Here is an 18595-nt window from a genome sequence, read left to right on the forward strand (position 1 = left end):
AGATCCAAATATTGAATTCAGGCTCTTAGATAAATTACAGTAAATGTTTTCCTTCTGTTAAATTATTTATGAATAATAAATGGAATTTTATAGCAAAATATATGCTGTCAAAGACTTGAATGGAAAAACATCATATTTCATGTTGGTTTTCATAGGTGGATGGTATTACATCCATTTCGCTCTTAAAGAGGATAAGCAAATGAAGGAGAAGAGATGGTCAAATAAGAAATGGAATGTAGACCTCAGTTTTATTCAGGAATTAGGCCAAGTACACATAAAAACAATTTTGGCAGATCATACAATCAAAAAAAGCACAAGCGCAAAGCTTGTCGAGGGTAAACAAACGGAAACAAATGTTTAGTTTAATCCTGATTGTCTGTTCAGCCTTGTTTTATGACTGAGCAGCTGATGTGTGGTTAGTCAAAGCCCGCCTGTGTGTGCTCTAATAAAGGGGCAGATTGCTGTTGTCCTCTGTGATTTATCCCACTCTTCTGTCCTCCATCTGCACAAGGCGGAAAGTTAATTAAAAGTCTGCCTTGTCACCTCATTCCACCCCAGACAACAAAAACAAATCATCTCCCACCATTCACAACCCTTATGATTTCTTTATGAACAACACCAGAACTGGTATCAAATAGGGTAGCATGAAGGGTCTAAAAGCCCACTTTTTCAGCTTGTCCTAAGACCTCATTATAAGATGTAAATGCACAACTGTTACCATTTGTTTCCATTTACTCTCTTACAAATTGTTTTGTGTGATTAGGTCGTAGCATCTTTCTAATTAAACTTTTAAATGCCTGGCTTGTCAAAAGAACATAGAATTAATTCTTGCCCTTCTTCACATAGGTTTAAATCCTATATTGTGACACGCACTTTAATTAACTGAGTCCTCTAAAGCGATCAACGTTTTTTTAGGCAAATAAATTTTTTGAAGTTCATCACTGCTGAAAGCAAACATCTGCATCTAAGCCACCATGCTGTTAAACAGCGTCTTGTGGGGAATTGGTGGCGTTTAGATGTTCAGCTTTGGATCACTGAAGCAGTTCTTCACCCTACTGCTGATTCACCAAATACAGCAGGGCTGTTTGTCAGAGGAGACAGCACCATTCTCACTGAGGAGGAGCAATATACAATTTTCCTCTGGGGAGCAGTGAGTGTATGGGCAGAGGCTGAAAGGGAAGTTCACATCCAGGACGCAGAGTCCTCATAAGTGTTTGTATGTCCTTGCATTATCCTCACAACTTAGAGACATTCCAGTTTAATTACGCAGAATGATTATTTCTCCCATTCAGTGCTGGACAGAAGCCACCATTGGAGTCGCTCAGAATGCACGTCTGAGTCTTCTGTTAGCTTATAAAGGTTTTTGAGTGTTTTAAGGAAAGGAGAGGGGATGCTGCTTGTGTGGTAGCTTACTGGTTACCGTGTTTTGTGTTCTTTATGTCCCAGGAATTGCTCCCTCTATGGATACATTTTCATTTTTGAAGAGGTTCACGTAGTCTACAATAAGATCGAAACCTTGATTGAAGTGCTGTACAGTGGACCCCTATTTACAACTTTTCCATAATGTGTACAAAAATGTTACAGTCCATATTTTCTGAGATCAATCTGATAGCTAAAAGTGCTACAGTGTTCACAATCTTACTGTCTTAATGCCTGTTTACCTTTGTCGTCATTGCTATTTTTTTAATATCTGTTGACATGAAGAAATTTATATGGACAAATTAAGCTCTAAGTTATAACAAGGCACTAGAAGAACCCTCTAACCTTTTTTTTCCATTATTTAATGGCAGTTTTTCTTCAGATACTGGCAAGTATCTTGAGAAACTGTCCCCTAAGAAGACCATGATAAATTTTCACAGAGGTTTTTCTAAGGTCCTGCAGGAGCACTGCAAAGACTTGCTAGAAAATAAATCGAAATACTGATACAAAGAGACAGCAATGAATGTGCTATAAAATATAATGTACAAAGCTGAACACTAGAAATCATTTTGGGTCAAAAAGTGTAAGTCCTTCTATTGTGTGAAAATCTACTCAACAATTTTAGTCCTGAGGAGTAAGATAAATCACACCTTAAAGAGCATTTCTCCCATTTACCTTTTATTGATGAAGGAAGGTAGTAAAGAAAAAGAGATATATTAGAATACTGGGAGTGTTGTGTATTTTGTAGATTAAGAATGAAGTGTATTATACCAACTCTATTCATGCAGGTTTTACGCCGGCATCCTCCAAAACATAATTACTTCCATAGGTCTTAGTCAGTTTAAGTGTCTCTCCAATGAGTCTACAGAGGGCCATTACTCCCACATAATACTGAATAAAGAGCAAATGTCACCTTGAACTGCAGCGGTATCAACAAAAGACTTGGAGCAACTCATCAGTGAAAAGTTTAATGTGTACAGTACATCACATGTACAAGTTTGACACTGTGTAAGTGTGATAAAATCACGTGATGATTCGCTGACTATAATCACATTTACACAAAGGTCACTGTGGCGCTGCAGTTACTTTCAAGGAAATTAACAAATATGGTAACAACACTATAACCCATCTCATCTATAGTGGTTTATATTGATTTTGAAATCAGGACGAATTCTTTCTAATTTGCATAAATAATTGTAAATTAGAAACATGATGTACATTACTCATACTTGTCAGACCAGCTAATGCAAAGAAAAACTGTTGGCTTTCCTAATATTTTGTAGAGTCATGTATTTTTGATAAGTTTTACAATGTAATGGATAAATGAGTGGGTTGTGCCAGTCTAATTTGATAAAAGCTATCTGAAAAACATCGCTGTTCAGTGGCATCTGTTGTTGCTCACATGGTCTAACCAAGTAAACAGCAGCATAATCACATTCAGTCTGTTTACTTTCTTGGACGCTGCTGCTTTAGCAAGAGGCAAAGGGGTTAGGTGAAAGAGGTCTCGTAAATGAGCGCACCATTGCCAATTTATCCATCCTAATGCTAATACAGTTTACTGGGCCAGTGAAAGACCCTTACAGACTGACAAAGGGGGAAGGAGGCCTAGCTTAAATCAATTAGCTAAGAGTACAAATTTCATGTAAATCATATCTCGCCTGACCCTGGGCAACAGGCCTGAAATTGAAGGCATATACAGCCAGTAAGTAGCACTTAGTCCTGGCCAGAGTTATGACTGAGGTTCAGTTAAGCAAGCACTTGCTATTTCAACTATCTCTGAGCTGCACAGGCACCAGAGTTTGAAAAGATCACATTTTAAATCACGGGCTTTGTCAATCGAGATGCTTTATTTATTCTGTATTAACAAGCACGGGATGTTAATCCACTAAGCCTTTCTGAGCTTTCTGAAACTAAACCAGGAGTTTTCACTTTTATCTGGATAACATGTCAGTGTCTAAATCCTTCTCTCTGAATTGCAGAACTTTCTGAAGCAGAAAATCTAACAGCTATGACCACTTTACTCATGGATTTGCCAGCAATGAGGAAATGTATTTATGGGCTTAAACTTCTCTTTCAGCATCACATTTAATTTGTGACCCTATAGCTAAGTGGAGCATATTGAGTGTCTTGTTTTGTGATTACATTATTTGTCCTTTTGTCACATTACGTGTATGTTATTATAGTCACTTTACATTATTTGTTGTTTCTTCTTCTTCTCCTCAGCCTGGTTCTGATCCAGTTTTCTCACCGATAAAAGGGAGTTTTGCTCTTCTCTCTGTGACCAAATGCTTGCAAAGTAAATTGCTGGGTTTGTATTTAAAATCTAATTTTAAAATGTTTTGAGATGATTATTACCTGTCCCCCCTGTTTGTGTTTGTCTCTATGTTTGTATTTCTTGGATGGGTGTTCTGTTAACTGTAATTTCCCCATTGTGAGACTAATAAAGGTATAAAGGTATTATTGTGAATTGGCTAACTAAATTTAATTTGATTTGTATCTCAGTGATTTGAGACAAATAACATCTCACCTTAGACCTGTTCTATGAACTGAGAGCTGATTGGCCTCAGTTGCTTTATTCATGCTTTACACTCAGTGACCCATTCATTTCACGCTTGGTTGTTGTAACATCCTTTAACTGAACTCTGGCAGATAGTATTGCAATGAACTACTTAGGCAACAGATCACAGTTATATTTGTGTGGAGCCCTAAACTCAGCGATTTACTTACAATAAATAATTTGTGGCGAACAGAGTTACACACTGACTGCATAAACCCTGTTACAACCCTATTTTTTTTTTAAATCTTCCTCAAAGTGCACAGCATTTTTGCCAGCTTACCGTTGTACAAATAAGGATATGGAGTATTCCTTGACTTTAGTTTCTCAGACTGATGTAGTGTGACTAAGGAGCAATACAATCTAAAAAGTTTCTCTGTCTTCCTCCATCTGCCTTCTTGTCCTGTATGTATGGCAGGGTGTGGAATAGGAGTGATATCATACAATGAGAAACTGTGGAGACATATGGTGGCTGTGCTGAGAAGCTGTATGTGGCAGATAACATTTTCCACCAGTGATTCTGATCACAGTGGAATCCTGAAGAAGTAGAGGGTCTCAAGGGGAGCAGCACACCATCTGGAATCCTGTGAGCTGTGACACATTCAATTTACCTCTACCTGTGGCCCAGCCAGTAACCTCTCTGTAGTGCTCACCAGGGCAGAGACAATAGCCAGGGTGATTAGATGGAGTCAAAACTGACAAGACCAACTTTTCACAATTGTCAAATTGTGTTTAAGAATAGAGCAGATTATTATTTTTAATTAATCAAGAAACCTCTGTAGCAAACGCCTACTTTTGCTGACTGCTTTATATTAATGTATATTTTAAATGAAGAGAGACAAATTGTTTTAACATTAGCATGCAATGCTAGGATTCAATTAATTAAGCTAAGGACAATGCACTAACCTTCTCTCTGGTCTAATGCCAAGGAAATGCAATTTTATTCATACCATCATCTAACTTCATTATTAAACTGGGAATTTTAAGTTATCAGTCACACTGCATATGTCATAACAGAAGGGTTTCTCTCTAGTAAAACCTGGCAAGCTTCTGCCCCCTGTTTTTACATCAATCTTTGTGCTAAGCTAAGCTAACTGGCTCCTATCTATAGCCTTATATTTTATAGACAGACATGAATTACCAGAAAGAATAAAAGCATATATTGGCAGAGTATTAAACTTTATAATCATTCATGTTTAGAAATACATTAATAACAAACTAATAACTAATATAGCAGAAATCTGTACAACATTTTGCACAAAATGGATGAAAGTGTTAATTTTTTTTTTTTAATTAAAAAAAAAATGTCTTCAGTCTTTCATTTTTTTTTATGCAATGACTGGCTGTTTTTTTAATAAGTGGGGAATGCAGTATTTTTTTTTTTTTTATACACAGTCAGTGCTTGCCTTATTTGCAGTGACACCCATCTGTGCACCTCCCATTTTTGACAAAAATTACTTTGTCCAAAAAATTACAAGATCACAGTGTTGTGATATACAAGACAGACACCGGAGGAAAGCATCTACAATTCAGAGCCACTCCACCAATAACAATTATCCTCTCCACCCTGAGGGTATTTGCTCTCAGCTAATTGATGGATGGTTGGATTTCCATGTGGGAAATGCACCTTCACATTCAATCTGTTTCACTTATTTTGGAGGGACTACCAGCCATGCTGCCTGTGGTTAGTTGATTATCTCTGGCCTGCCTCATTAGCAGCCAGTCCAGACAGACATGCAGCAATCAGTCACTTCATCTTCTGAATCCAGCCCCTTAGGATGAGATTTCTGTCATGATGAGGGCCTCTGTGATCCCCTGGGTACCATGGATGACCCGAGGCAGAGAGGCACCATCCTCTCAGCCTGTCTCTCTGAAGAGCTGATTTGATGGTTACCCAGGCACTTAATTGAATCACAGAGACATAATCTTGGCTAAACATACAGACGTCATTAACTCAACATATCCACTGAGTAATGGCTAAAGGGATAAAATTGTGTCATGAAACCACCAGTAATATACACATCAGGAAAATGAATCCCAGAACTGTTCGTTATATAATTAAGTTTCCAGGTAGTTTGCATTACATGAGCTGTCTGTTTTAGCGACTGTGGTGTTTATGCTGATGAATTTGCATAAATCCAAGTTTTGAGAATTAAGTCTTTTGAAAGTCATAATTAAAAATAGAATTTTGGATAGCACGGACATCTCTGTTGAGAATCATATTTTTTTCACTATGTTGAACTAACTGATAATGAGCTTTTTTACCTCATCTGACACTGGACTCAGTCTTGTCCTCCTAAAATGTATCCTCCCATAGGGAGGTGGTATATTACCTATCTTACAAGGCAAGTCATTTCCACATCCACTGTTGATGGCACTGATTAAATCTCTGCAACTCTGACCATGCTATGAGCCCCAGGAGATGGCTTTAGCTTCCATGGTCCATAACACCAGGCTTGCCGTACTGCATCATAATTATATCTAGCCAGGGCCAATGTCTCCTGTTCTTCCTGTTCAACACAAATGAGTTCAGGGGATTGAATTTTGCATCAGGATTTTTTTATGCTATGATATCAACAGAAGACAGGAAATTTTATTTCCAAATTGAACTAAGAGATTTTGAGAAATGCACTCAAACACACACACACACACACACAAAAAAAACATGCCAAGAGGCTAATGACTTCTCTTTTCTGTTTTAATACAGTATAAAATATTATATAAAGTTGAATTTATATTGTTCATTGAGTGGTTGATGTTGCTGTTCTTCTCTTTGCTGTACAATTTGCATCTAAGGTTTGGAAAATGACAGTTTTTGCCAAAGCTGTTGTGGGAATGTATGAATTATGTCCCACATTTGACCTTATTTTATTATTTTATAGTTTCATACATTTTCCTGGCTTTCTCTTCACTCATTAAATGCTTGATAATATAGTTGGACTTAAATCACTTGATGTTTATGAGGCAGTCACAACTCTTCTGACAGTTAATGTTCTGCAGAAATGACCTTGGTATTTCAGTAACCCAACCTTTATCTATTTACAGTATTGCCGATTAGTATTGAGTTTTCTCTTTTGCTGGCTACTTACTTTATTCAGTGCATTGCTTTCATTTCTAACATGTGGCTCTTGCTTGTGAGGAAGCAGAAAGAAAAGATTTACCAACAGACTTGCAGATTTGCATGACTTTGCTTCAATTGGGCTCTTGTCTAGGAGCTTTTAGACACACCTTTCTAAACGCATTAAGATCTCATCCAGGGCAGAAAGAATTGATTCCAGCCAGCTCTGATTGTGGGGATGCATGCCAGTGTATAGTACCATACTATATGACCTCACACTGATAAATGAGATCAATTTTACAGTTCTCTTAACACAAGAGGGCCATTGAGGTGTTTTGTCATTTAAATTACAAATAGGGAGACCCATGAATGTTGACACATTCATGCAGTCAGATAAATATACAACTCTATGTTGAGTGCGCAGTGAGATCTATATGATCCTGTTACTCTTCTGTACCTTCTTTTTCTTTGTTTTTTTATATACATATTCTGTCTCCAGATCACCTAAAAAGTTGCAGTTTATTTCAACTTAACAACTAGGAGAGTATGACAGCTTTGTGTTCCACTTCCAGGTCTATCAGGCTGAGTAATAATTTGTGACATACAAATTGATAAATAAGCCTTTCAACTTTCAGTCCACTTTGGTGAAGGCTTAAACGACCAGACAAGCTCCTTGACTGTGGACATCAGGGGAAGGCCACCTCTAAATCAGAGCTCTGGTGGGGAAGAGGAGCTCAGAGATGCCGCAGACCAATCGATCCATTCAGGATTTGTGGGCCTGTGCTGTAAAAAATAAATAAATAAAAAGCTATGTAGAGTACATATTGAGTCCTGTTCTATCTGCAGGTGTCACTTTAAACCATTTATCTTCTTCTCTCCTGCTATATGAGGCATTGGCCATCACACTGGCCTCACCTTCCTGTCTGTTGCTGAGAAGCAAAATAAGTTAATGAACAGGCTAATCTGTCTTCTCCAGAGGCTGTTCATTAATGACCGCTCTGTCTGACAAAACAGATATGGACTGCTGAGATAAGCTCTCATACTTGCCATGTTTTGCATTAACTTCCTCTTTCACCCAATTGCTGTTATTTACTTGCTTTCTTGGAGAAAAATATCTAGCCATAGGGCATGTGCAAAACATAACCATCTATTTGTACTGAATATGGTGTGTATAGCAGAGTTTCACCTAATGTGCCATTGCCCTGTGATATACTGACAGTAATTTTTGAAGTACCCCACTCTAATGATATCAACCATTAGAGTGGTATCAATGTATCAATGAGTTATTAACTTTGTGGTCAGTGTGCAGTAGATGTTTGCATCCACACAGAATTGTTGGGTGGTATTTCAGTGGTTCAGGCCAAGAAGAATTGCTCAACATCAAAGAGATCCAAGTGGCTGCGCTCGAGTTTCAGTGACTGGCATGCAAACAACCATCCAGAGGTGGCAAAAGTACTGACATTCTGTACTTAAGTAGAAGTACAAGTACTTGTGTTAAAAAATACTTTGGTAAAAGTCAAAGTACTGGTTCAACTTCTTTACTTAAGTAAAAGTAAAAAAGTACAGGCTCCGAAATGTGCTCAAAGTAAGAAAGCAAAAGTAGTTCTTTGGAGGACGTTTCTACCAACTATTTTTCTGTAAAGCTAAACGAACTTCATTATATATTATTGCAATCATATAAAATAATTCAATTCAATTCAATTCAATTCGGATTCAGGAGGAACAATGCGGTTTTCGTCCTGGTCGTGGAACGCTGGACCAGCTCTTTATCCTCTCAAGGATATTCGAGTGTGCGTGGGAGTTTGCCCAACCAGTCTACATGTGCTTTGTGGACTTGGAGAAGGCATTCGACCGTGTTCCTCGGGGTGTTCTTTGGGAGGTTCTGCGGGAGTATGGGGTGTCTGGCTCATTGTTGCGGGCCATTCAGTCCTTGTACAACCACAGTGAGAGCTTGGTCCGTATAGCCGGTAATAAGTCGGATTTGTTTCCTGTGGGTGTTGGACTCCGTCAGGGCTGCCCTTTGTCACCGATTCTGTTCATAATTTTTATGGACAGAATTTCTAGGCGTAGCCAGGTGGCGGAAGGCTTCTTCCTTGGTGGCCTCAGAGTCTCATCTCTGCTTTTTGCAGATGATGCGGTTCTGTTGGCTTCATCAGGGGGGGGCCTCCAGCTCGCAGTGGAACGGTTCGCAGCCGAGTGTGAAGCGGCTGGCATGAGAATCAGCACCTCTAAGTCTGAGGCCATGGTCCTCAGCCGGAAAAGGGTGGAGTGCCATCTCCGGCTCAGGAACGAGTTCTTGCCTCAAGTGGAGGAGTTTAAGTATCTCGGGGTCTTGTTCACGAGTGATGGGCGAAGGGAACGGGAGATCGACAGGCGGATCGGGGCTGCTTCTGCAGTGATGCGGACGCTGCACCGGTCCGTCGTGGTGAAGAGGGAGCTTAGCGTAAAAGCGAAGCTCTCGATTTACCGGTCGATCTACGTTCCTACCCTCACCTATGGTCACGAGCTTTGGGTAGTGACCGAAAGAATAAGATCGCGAATACAAGCGGCAGAAATGAGTTTCCTTCGAAGGGTGGCTGGCCTCTCCCTTAGAGATAAGGTGAGGAGTGCGGCCATCCGGGAGGGGCTCAGAGTAGAGCCGCTGCTCCTCCACATCGAAAGGAGCCAGTTGAGGTGGCTCGGGCATCTGATTAGGATGCCTCCTGGCCGCCTCCTGGGTGAGGTGTTCCGGGCATGTCCCACCGGGAAGAGGCCCCGTGGTAGACCCAGGACACGCTGGAGAGATTATGTATCTCGGCTGGCCTGGGAACGCCTTGGGGTCCCTCCGGATGAGCTGGAGGAGGTGGCTGGGGAGAGGGAAGCTTGGGCTTCTCTGCTTAGGCTTCTGCCCCCGCGACCCGGCCCCGGATAAGCGGAAGAAAATGGATGGATGGATGGATATAAAATAATACATGAGAGTACAAATGTTATTCCAATCTAAATTTTAATTCTAATGAATGCACTCAGCTTGAATCTGTTATGTAGGACACAAACTGTGACAGGGAATATAAACACAGCTCTGTTCTCTGTGTATTCCATAATAGAGGGTGACTGTGCCTCCACCTAAACACAAACATGAGGATACTCAGGGGTTACAGTGGGATTCAGAAGGTGGAGGAACCCTAAGATCAGCTGTAGTGGCTCTGCATGGGGAGAAGAATCACAGCTTTCTATTGTGAGCTCCAGTAAACGATGTTGGCTGTGATCAGCTGACCTGCTGCTGCTCTAAGGTTTACTGCTCTATGTGGATGAAGTGAATTCACGACAATAATGGATCGTTTGATGTTTGACGGCGCACTGACCGGAAATAAAACTTTTCTCTGACGTGTTAAAAAGTAACGAGTCTGTTTTGAAAATGTAAGAAGTAGAAAGTACAGATACTTGTGTAAAAATGTAGGGAGTAAAAGTAAAAAGTACTCAGAAAAATAAATACTCAAGTAAAGTACAGATACCTAAAAAATCTACTTAAGTACAGTAACGAAGTATTTGTACTTCGTTACTTCCCACCTCTGCAACCATCAGAGAACTTCCAGTTATATGTGTACAAATATACAATAAAGTAAAACTAAAGTTCAAGCCATCAACCAAAGTTTTTATTCAGCTCTATGTTAAAGTGCTGTTTATTCATTAAATGCTAAATTAGTCAAAAGTTACTTTCAGCTGCTTCCTTGTCACAAAGGGTCATCACAGGGAGTAGCGCCACATGTTTGATTTGGCAGATTTTTGGATGCACTTCCTGGCGCAACCCTCCCACGAGATTTGTGTCTCCTCCCAAGATCAAACCAGGGATCTTTTGCTTGTTAGGCAAATTTACAAACCACTACATTATGGTTTGTAATCACAAGCAATGAATATAGAGGATGCTTGTGAGTTTGAATGAATAATCTGTTATGAATCACTGTCACAAAGGCCAAGAAGCAACTGTTAAACTCACAGTTAAAGTCCAGTGTAGTAATATAACAATGACAACATAATAATAATTACAATAATGGGAGAAGTGTGAAAATCAGCTAGTTTAAGGAGACTCTGAATGAACATTCCACATATCTGGTGATGATGAGAGTAATACAACTAGGACAACATGAAGGATGTTTAACATTCAATGTTGTTTTAATGTTCTGTAGCTGTGGAATCCTTTCCATACTGTCTCGTCTGCACTTTGGTCTACATAGTGATCATATGTTCTGCTTGTTAATTAATATTTGGAGTAAATAATATCCAAAATGGAAATGTTCAAATTTAATTCCACAAAAATGCACTTACCTTCTTTCACTGTTTGCAACTTTGTTCACTAGGTAAGCGTTGTTTGGAAGGGGGCTTTAAAAAAAAAGCAAAAAGTAATCCAGCAAGACTGTAGCAAATATGTTTAAATGTAATAAGGATATTGAATTGCATTAAATTCAAATGTCTTTAAGTAAGGCCATATTTAGGAGCAGAAACGTAATAGGATGATATCCTATCATCTGACACACTGGTGCATCTACAAGCACAAATGCTGACAAAGCCTCTCCAAATACACCCCCCCACACACACACAGACAAGTCAAAAACTCTCAGCTTTATTCAAAGATTAGCATAACACTAAAACACCTTACATGATGCAGATGAGCTGATCCCCCTGAAGGCCAAGAAGGTGGTTAATCGATAGCCTCACGTGAGGCTGAGACACTCTGGTAGAGGAGCCAAGCACTCCGGGTAATGAACTGCCTGCATGATATATATCCCTTACAGAGTGGGATTGCAGTGGAGCAACATGGTACTGCAACAGCAGCAATTCTCTGATTAGCCATCACCCTTCCCTGGCACACAGAAAAGTCTCTCATTCACTTTCACTTACTGTCTCTCGATTTCTCAACATGTCCACTGTCACCCTGGCATAGGATTCCTGCTGCTGCTCACAAAGCTCATATTAAGTTTTAACAACCATGACAGAGTGAAGCATTATTTTAATTTACTTGATTTTTTTAAAATTTGCATCTTTAGTCTGGCAAAATCTTAAATATTTACCTCCTGTAATGTGTTATAAAAACATGAATGAGGCTGCATTTATAAAACTAAGTTCATGATGCCAATACAATTTGCAACCAAAGCCCATGTAACAGTCATTGGTTTAATGACTTAATGAAGTGTCTTAACTAGTCATGAAAATCCAATGAGGTGTTAAAAATGCTGTTTACAGTGGGGGAAATAAGTATTTGATCCCCTGCTGAATTTACAAGTTTGCTCACTTTTAAAGGAATGAACAGTCTCCAGTTTTTATTGTAGTTTCATTTTGATGGAGAGAAACAGAAAAAAATATACATTATATAAAGTTATAAATTGATTTGCTTGTCATTGAATGAGATAAGTAGCAAAACAGTAGCAAAACATGACTTAGTACTTGGTGGAGAAACCCTTGTTGGCAAGCATAGTGATAAGACTTTTCTTGTAGTTGGTCACCAGGTTGGCACACATTTCAGGATGGATTCTGGCGCACTCCTCTTTAGAAAAACTAAATCCTTTAGGTTTCTTGTCTACTTCTTGGCAGCTCAAAGCTTCAGCATCCTCCAAAGATTTTCTGTAGGATTGAGGTCTGGAGACAGGCTAGGCCACTCCATAACCTTAATGTGCTTCTTTTAGCCACTGTTTTGTTTCTTTAGCGGTATTTCTTTGTGTCATTGTCATGCTGGAAGACCCATCCATACCCTTCTTCGGTGTTCTGCCTGAGGGAAGAAGGTTTTTGTCCATAATTTTTAAGGTACATGGCCCCCGTTAGCCCCTCAATGTGGTGAAGTTGTCCTGTACCCTCAGCAGAAAAACAACCCCAAAACATAATGTTTTATAGTTCTTCCATTTCTGAATAATCTCACCGACAGCTGCCGCCTTCTCACCAAGCTTCTTGCGGTCTTGCAGGTCTTGTAGTCTATTCCAGCCTTGAGTAGCTCTACAATCTTGTCGCTGAGATTATTTGACAGCTCTTTGGTCTTGCCCATGGTGGTGGAGATGCTAGAATGGAAGAAACTGATTCTGTGGACAGGTGTGCTTTATACACATAATGAGTTTAGATTGTAATCTGTGTGCCACATAGGCACACAGATTACAATCTGTGGGAGTCAGAATTGTGTTGTAGGGGATCAAATATTTATTTCACTCAATGACATACAAATCAATGTATAACTTTTATGTAATGTGTTTTTTTGTTGATATTAAAGTGAAAGTAGAAAAAAAAATAGACATTTTCATTTCTACAAATTCAGCAGGGGATCAAATAATTATTTCACCCACTGTGCACCTTGTATTTATCTATTTCTTTTATTGCTACTATTTTAGGGGGAAATAAACATGTGATTAAAAGCTGGGGATGCATGCTTTTACATTAAAGATGTTAAAATGCTAAGGCAGTGAACTGTGTGGTCACAAAGCTGTTCTCTTTGTGGCATTTAAACCACTGAAATGTTTCACCTTTGTGAAGAAAAAGAAAACCTCGCACTTCATGGCTCAGAACGGCCAGAGAGAATTTCCCCCCAGGGCCTCATCATCGGGGTTAATAAAAGAGAGCTGCCAACATCTCACTTGATTTCCTCAAATAGTCTGTGTGCCCACATACCATAAAGTGCAATAGGTGTGAATATATTGTTGTTTAGTAAGAGGAATTGGAACGGGATTGAAATTGCTGTCAAACAAATTAACAAGATGTTACAACTTCTTTTATTTATCCTGGCATGTTTAAACAAGTTCAAAAGATAATTTCTTCTTGGAAATTTGCATGCATGCACACCTCTGAGGTATTTAATGAAACTTGCATATTAAGCAGTATATGCGCCTCCAACTAAACTCACTCTCTGTGCTCAACAAGATATTTTCTTGTCTTGAATTAAAAAGTAAAGAAAACCTTCAAATAATCATGTTCACTTTCTGCAAACAATTTTTTGGAATTAATGAGTTAGTATCTTTTAATCCATTCAAATATAATGAATGACATTCTATTACTGATGGCATCCTTGGCTTTAATCCAGTCTCCAAACAGCCTTCCTACTCTCCAATTAGGAATTATGTTGTCAATATTGAGCATTTCAGAATGTGTCCCTGTAAATTGTCATCACAGTTTAATATAATGAAGTAGGTGGCCATTTACAAAATGAACTGGCTCATGGTTCTTTTTTTGAGCAGTCATGTTTCACCACTCATGAATGTACTGCGGTTCATTGCATATTCAAAGTCAACGATCTACGTCCACTGTTGGGCCTAGAGTCAAAGTTCAAATTTGCTCCATTCAGGCTGTTAAAAATATTAACACTGGCTGCATAATTTAAGATTTTGGTCACGTGAGTTGTAGTAATAAAAAGAGAATATAACTTTATGACTGTTTACTGTTATACAAATGTAAAATAACCATCTCCACTTATTATATTATTATGCCATACCAATTATTCTCTGTTAAATACACCATTCAGTTCAGAGGAGTAAAAAATAAGGTCTCAGAGGTTAGGTATATGGATGACTGTTTTAGCATTTGCCTCAGCGCTGTTATTATCTAATAACTGGTGAGCTTTTCCTGTGTTTAATGTCTTTAATTTCTTCTCCTTCACAAAAATGTGTTACTCATTGTTAGCCGTATGAGCTTCAGTGATGTACATGTACAGAAATTTGACACAAGAGGGATGTTTTGAATTCATCTGCTGAATAAGGAAGCTTTGTCTTTGAGTGTATTTGAGATCAAAGCTGTTTTCAAGTATGAAAACAAACGTGCACACTTGAAACTCGCCATGGCAGCTATTGTATCACAGTGACCATCAAGCCTGCTTTTGTTATGCTTTCTTTGTGTAGTAATTTATCCCTAAGTTCAGATCTAAGTTGAAACTGAAAACAGTTATGATACTCAGATGAATGAAACCCAGTGGCAATCTAAAACACTATCATGAAACTTCAGAAATGTATCTGCAGTACTGTAAAATCTGATATTTAAGAAAACATGTATTTTCCACATTTACAGTTGGTCAAACATATGATCTGATAAAAACAAGTGAACAAACTGTACAGTTCATGACCCTGTCCCCTTCAGCCTGACAAAAACAAGAGAGGGTCAAAAACTAATCAGGCCCTATTGATCTGCTTGCAGTGATCCAGTCCAGAAGTCTTTGGTCTTCAAATTTATAACCCTAGCAGAGTCCTTGGGGCTGTTCTTCATGTCTGATACAGTTCCTTTGCTGGTCATTATAATGAGGCTTTAAGCAGCTTGGTGACTGTAAATCTGCTATGCTAAGATTGCACTGCTCCAGATCTGGACTTCAACTCAGTAAATCTCACATCCAGGACCAAAGAATAATTTACTGTCTTCTCTGCACAGCCGCCAGTGCAGCGCAAAGTCAGCAAATGATCCCAATATGCAGGCACTGTGAAATTATATTTGGGGTTTGTAAGAGTATTAGGTCCAAAATATCAACATCTGTACTTGGATACTAGCGTAAATATATTTACTCAAGTATCCAAGTACAGATGTTGATATTTTGGCACTGAGGCTGCTGCTTGATTAGGGCTGTCAGAACCCAAATCTTACACTGACTTGTATGCTGAGATCAAGACAGTTACAAGAAATGGCACTCGACTTCTTTGTCTGTTGTCAGTCCTCACATCTGAAGTTTCAAACAAAGGTTTATTTGAATATCACCTGTTTTTCCTGTAGAATAGGGAGATTCTGACTCACATGGAGCCTGTTTATTAAGGTGTGGGGCCAACAAAGGTTAAATAAATACTTATGGGTCGTTATGCTGGTTCAATATAAGTGCCCCCTGATTATCTATTATCTGAAATCGCTCCAGAGCTGGTGTAAACTTGGAGTAACTGATCACAGATCGGGCGCAGGCAGCGGCAGCGGAACAGGACACGGGACTTGCATGAGTTACAACTGACTGAGAGCAGCAGCGCACCAGAGTGGGTTGCTGCTTTGTGTTGGAGCGCAAAGTCCCGGTTGCCGCTGTGGTGTCAAGTGAGGGCTCAGCGAATTTCATGGCTGGATTGTTATGAAATAAATCCACATTGTGACAAGAGGCACCCGAACTGTGATGGTAAAGTGACTAAACCTCAAGCGTGCAGAGTCCGGCATGTCCGAAAGCACGACTACGGAACACCGCAGCTTTGAGCCTTCATCACTGACGACGGACCAGATGGTACCGTAAAAATGAGTCGCGCTCTCTCCATCCTCGCTTATCTTCTGCCTTTGATTCACTGTAAGTCTCTCTGTGTGTGTGTGTGCGATTTTTTTTCTTAATTCTGTGACATGAGGAACCCTTGAAGTTATTTCTAACATGCGCTTCTGTGTGTGTGTCAGCTCCAAATGTATTTGAGGCAAAGTTTCCATGCTGAGGAAATTTTTCTTTGTCCAAAAGTGGAATGCAGATTTTGGACTTGCGTGAAGTTTTCAGTACATGAGCTCATTTATATTGTATTTATATTTTTATGTTCCAGCTTTTTCTAAATGTTCGGTTCGATGTTTTAATTATTTAAAAAAATCATATCTTTGAAGAAGTCATACGTTGATATAACTCCTCATAGCTTTAACATTTTTAAATGAAGCTGAGATATTATAAGAGCATTTTTCGTTTTGTTTTGTTTTGGGGTTTTTTTTTGTTGTTGTTTTGCTCGTTGTCTCGTGTTTCATGAGTCACTATTGCTGTCAGCTGTAACGCGTAGTTATCAGTCAGCGCTCATGTAAAGTTTTAAAATATCTGGTTTGGGGTCACAACCACTAAGTATCTTCCATGCAGTAAACTTAAGCTTTAAAGAATTTATTTATTTTTTCTAAACAATTATAGGAAATTTAAACTTCTTCAAAAATAACATATTTATATGACCAAAAAGATTGTTTGTGGCCCACACTTTGTGTTACAGAATTTCCCACTACAGTGTTTTTAGATGTGCTCCAGAAATAAAATGTTTGTTTGTAAAAAAGAGACAGAAAAAGATATAAACGCCCCTCAGATCAATACACATTATACTAAGTAGTGGAATACAAAGTAGAGACAAAGGGTTTTATATAGTATATGTAACACTCAGCTAATTCTAACTCCTGTTTTGTTTGTTTTTTGTTTTTAAATTAATCGGATCAGATCAACTCTGTCCCAACTCTACTACATTTTTGTAGAATAATGTTTTTTAAAGGTGTGCTGCAGAGAATGACCTTTATCAACTCCAAAACAGCTTACAAACTCTGTTTACACACCTGACCTCACTCTCAATCAGTGTAATGTCAACACTTTTAATTTCCCACATTAAACCTGCCTGCACATGCACGCATTTGATGCTGTTCACAGCAGTTGACCACGATTGGTCTTGCTCATTTGCAAGTAGCCTTCAGGTCTGAGGAAGAAGGAACTTGTTTGACTGTGGCTTCCAAGAGCTTTGACAACATGCCATCTGCTCGGTGGTGCTATGGAAGTCCTGCTGTGTCGAATGGGATCTCAGTCAAGTGGCTGATAAAGGCACAGTCATGGCAGCATGCACTGACATGGGGGCTAGACTGATATTATGCCACACCCCGCAAAGCTGCAGGCATCCGTGGGCCGATAATGACACACACAGTTGGATACTTAGCAAATGAAAACTGCTTCTAAAATCACCCACTGTCATCACATGTAGTTGTAAGAAAACGTTTGGGAACTGTGGGATTATCAGGATGCTGAACTGACTGCTCATAAAACATGGTCTGATTTTCATCTAAGTCACTATAGACAAACAGTCTGGCTAAACGAATAAACCACATACAATTGTGCTGCAAAATCTTTATTAATCACGTCATGTAACAATAGCGCAAGCTATAAAGGACAGCAAGTGAACTCTTGAATTTAGTTACTATTTTTCATGTAAAGAGATTAGAAGGTAGAAAGGCTTCAGCAGTACATTTTTATGCCCTATAAGACTCATGTTTCATAGTATCATTATATCATTATAAAAATAGCAACATTCACATTTTTCTTGTGCAGGACAATGTTCACTTGATTCATGTTTAATTCTTATAATTACATTCCATGAGAAAAATGAAAAAATGGCCATTTCTAATAGTGAATTATTACAAGACATATACGTAAATCATTGCTACAGGTCTATCTATTTCTTTTCTATTTGGGTAAACAGAAAACAACCTTCATCAGATGTTTCCTGCAGCTGTTTATGAGACTTTGGAGAAAATTTTTTGGCTAATCCATCACCACAACACTGATTAGTCCAGCTGTATTTCTAGGATGTCTTGATTTAACAGCCCTTGTTAGGTCAGACCCCAGCATCTCAATTGGATTAAGGTGAGGTCAGGGCTTTGACTTTGCCATTCCAAAATATGGATTTTCTTCCATCACTCTGTGTTAGGCTCATTGTCTTGTTGCATTACCCATGAGCTTCAGGTCATGAACTGCTGCCCTGACATTCACCAAGAAATTATTAGGTCAGTTTTGAATTGGAAAAGGGTCGATAAGAAATCCCAAACATTGATGCTCCCTACACCATGCTGGTCATACATATTAGTGTATAGTGCCTTTTTTCCTCCAAGGATAGTGT

At 39.0% G+C, this 18595-nt stretch overlaps 1 protein-coding gene across 2 annotated transcripts in view; it reads left to right on the top strand.

Moving 5' to 3' along the window:
* Positions 1-18595, top strand: part of chrnb4 (cholinergic receptor, nicotinic, beta 4 (neuronal)) — a 31711-nt gene that overhangs the window by 5229 nt on the left and 7887 nt on the right. Inside the window, exon 1 of one of the 2 annotated variants that reach the window (XM_030758257.1) lies at positions 15967-16275. The exons of the other annotated variant lie outside the window; for it this stretch is intronic. Within the exon in view, the coding sequence (XP_030614117.1) occupies positions 16227-16275 (49 nt within the window). The 5' untranslated portion in view covers positions 15967-16226. Of the gene's footprint in view, positions 1-15966; positions 16276-18595 lie in introns of those variants that run through there. 2 annotated transcript variants of the gene reach the window in all.

The sequence above is a fragment of the Archocentrus centrarchus genome, chromosome 3 (assembly GCF_007364275.1).
Source record: "Archocentrus centrarchus isolate MPI-CPG fArcCen1 chromosome 3, fArcCen1, whole genome shotgun sequence".
Classification (NCBI taxonomy): Eukaryota; Metazoa; Chordata; class Actinopteri; order Cichliformes; family Cichlidae; genus Archocentrus; species Archocentrus centrarchus.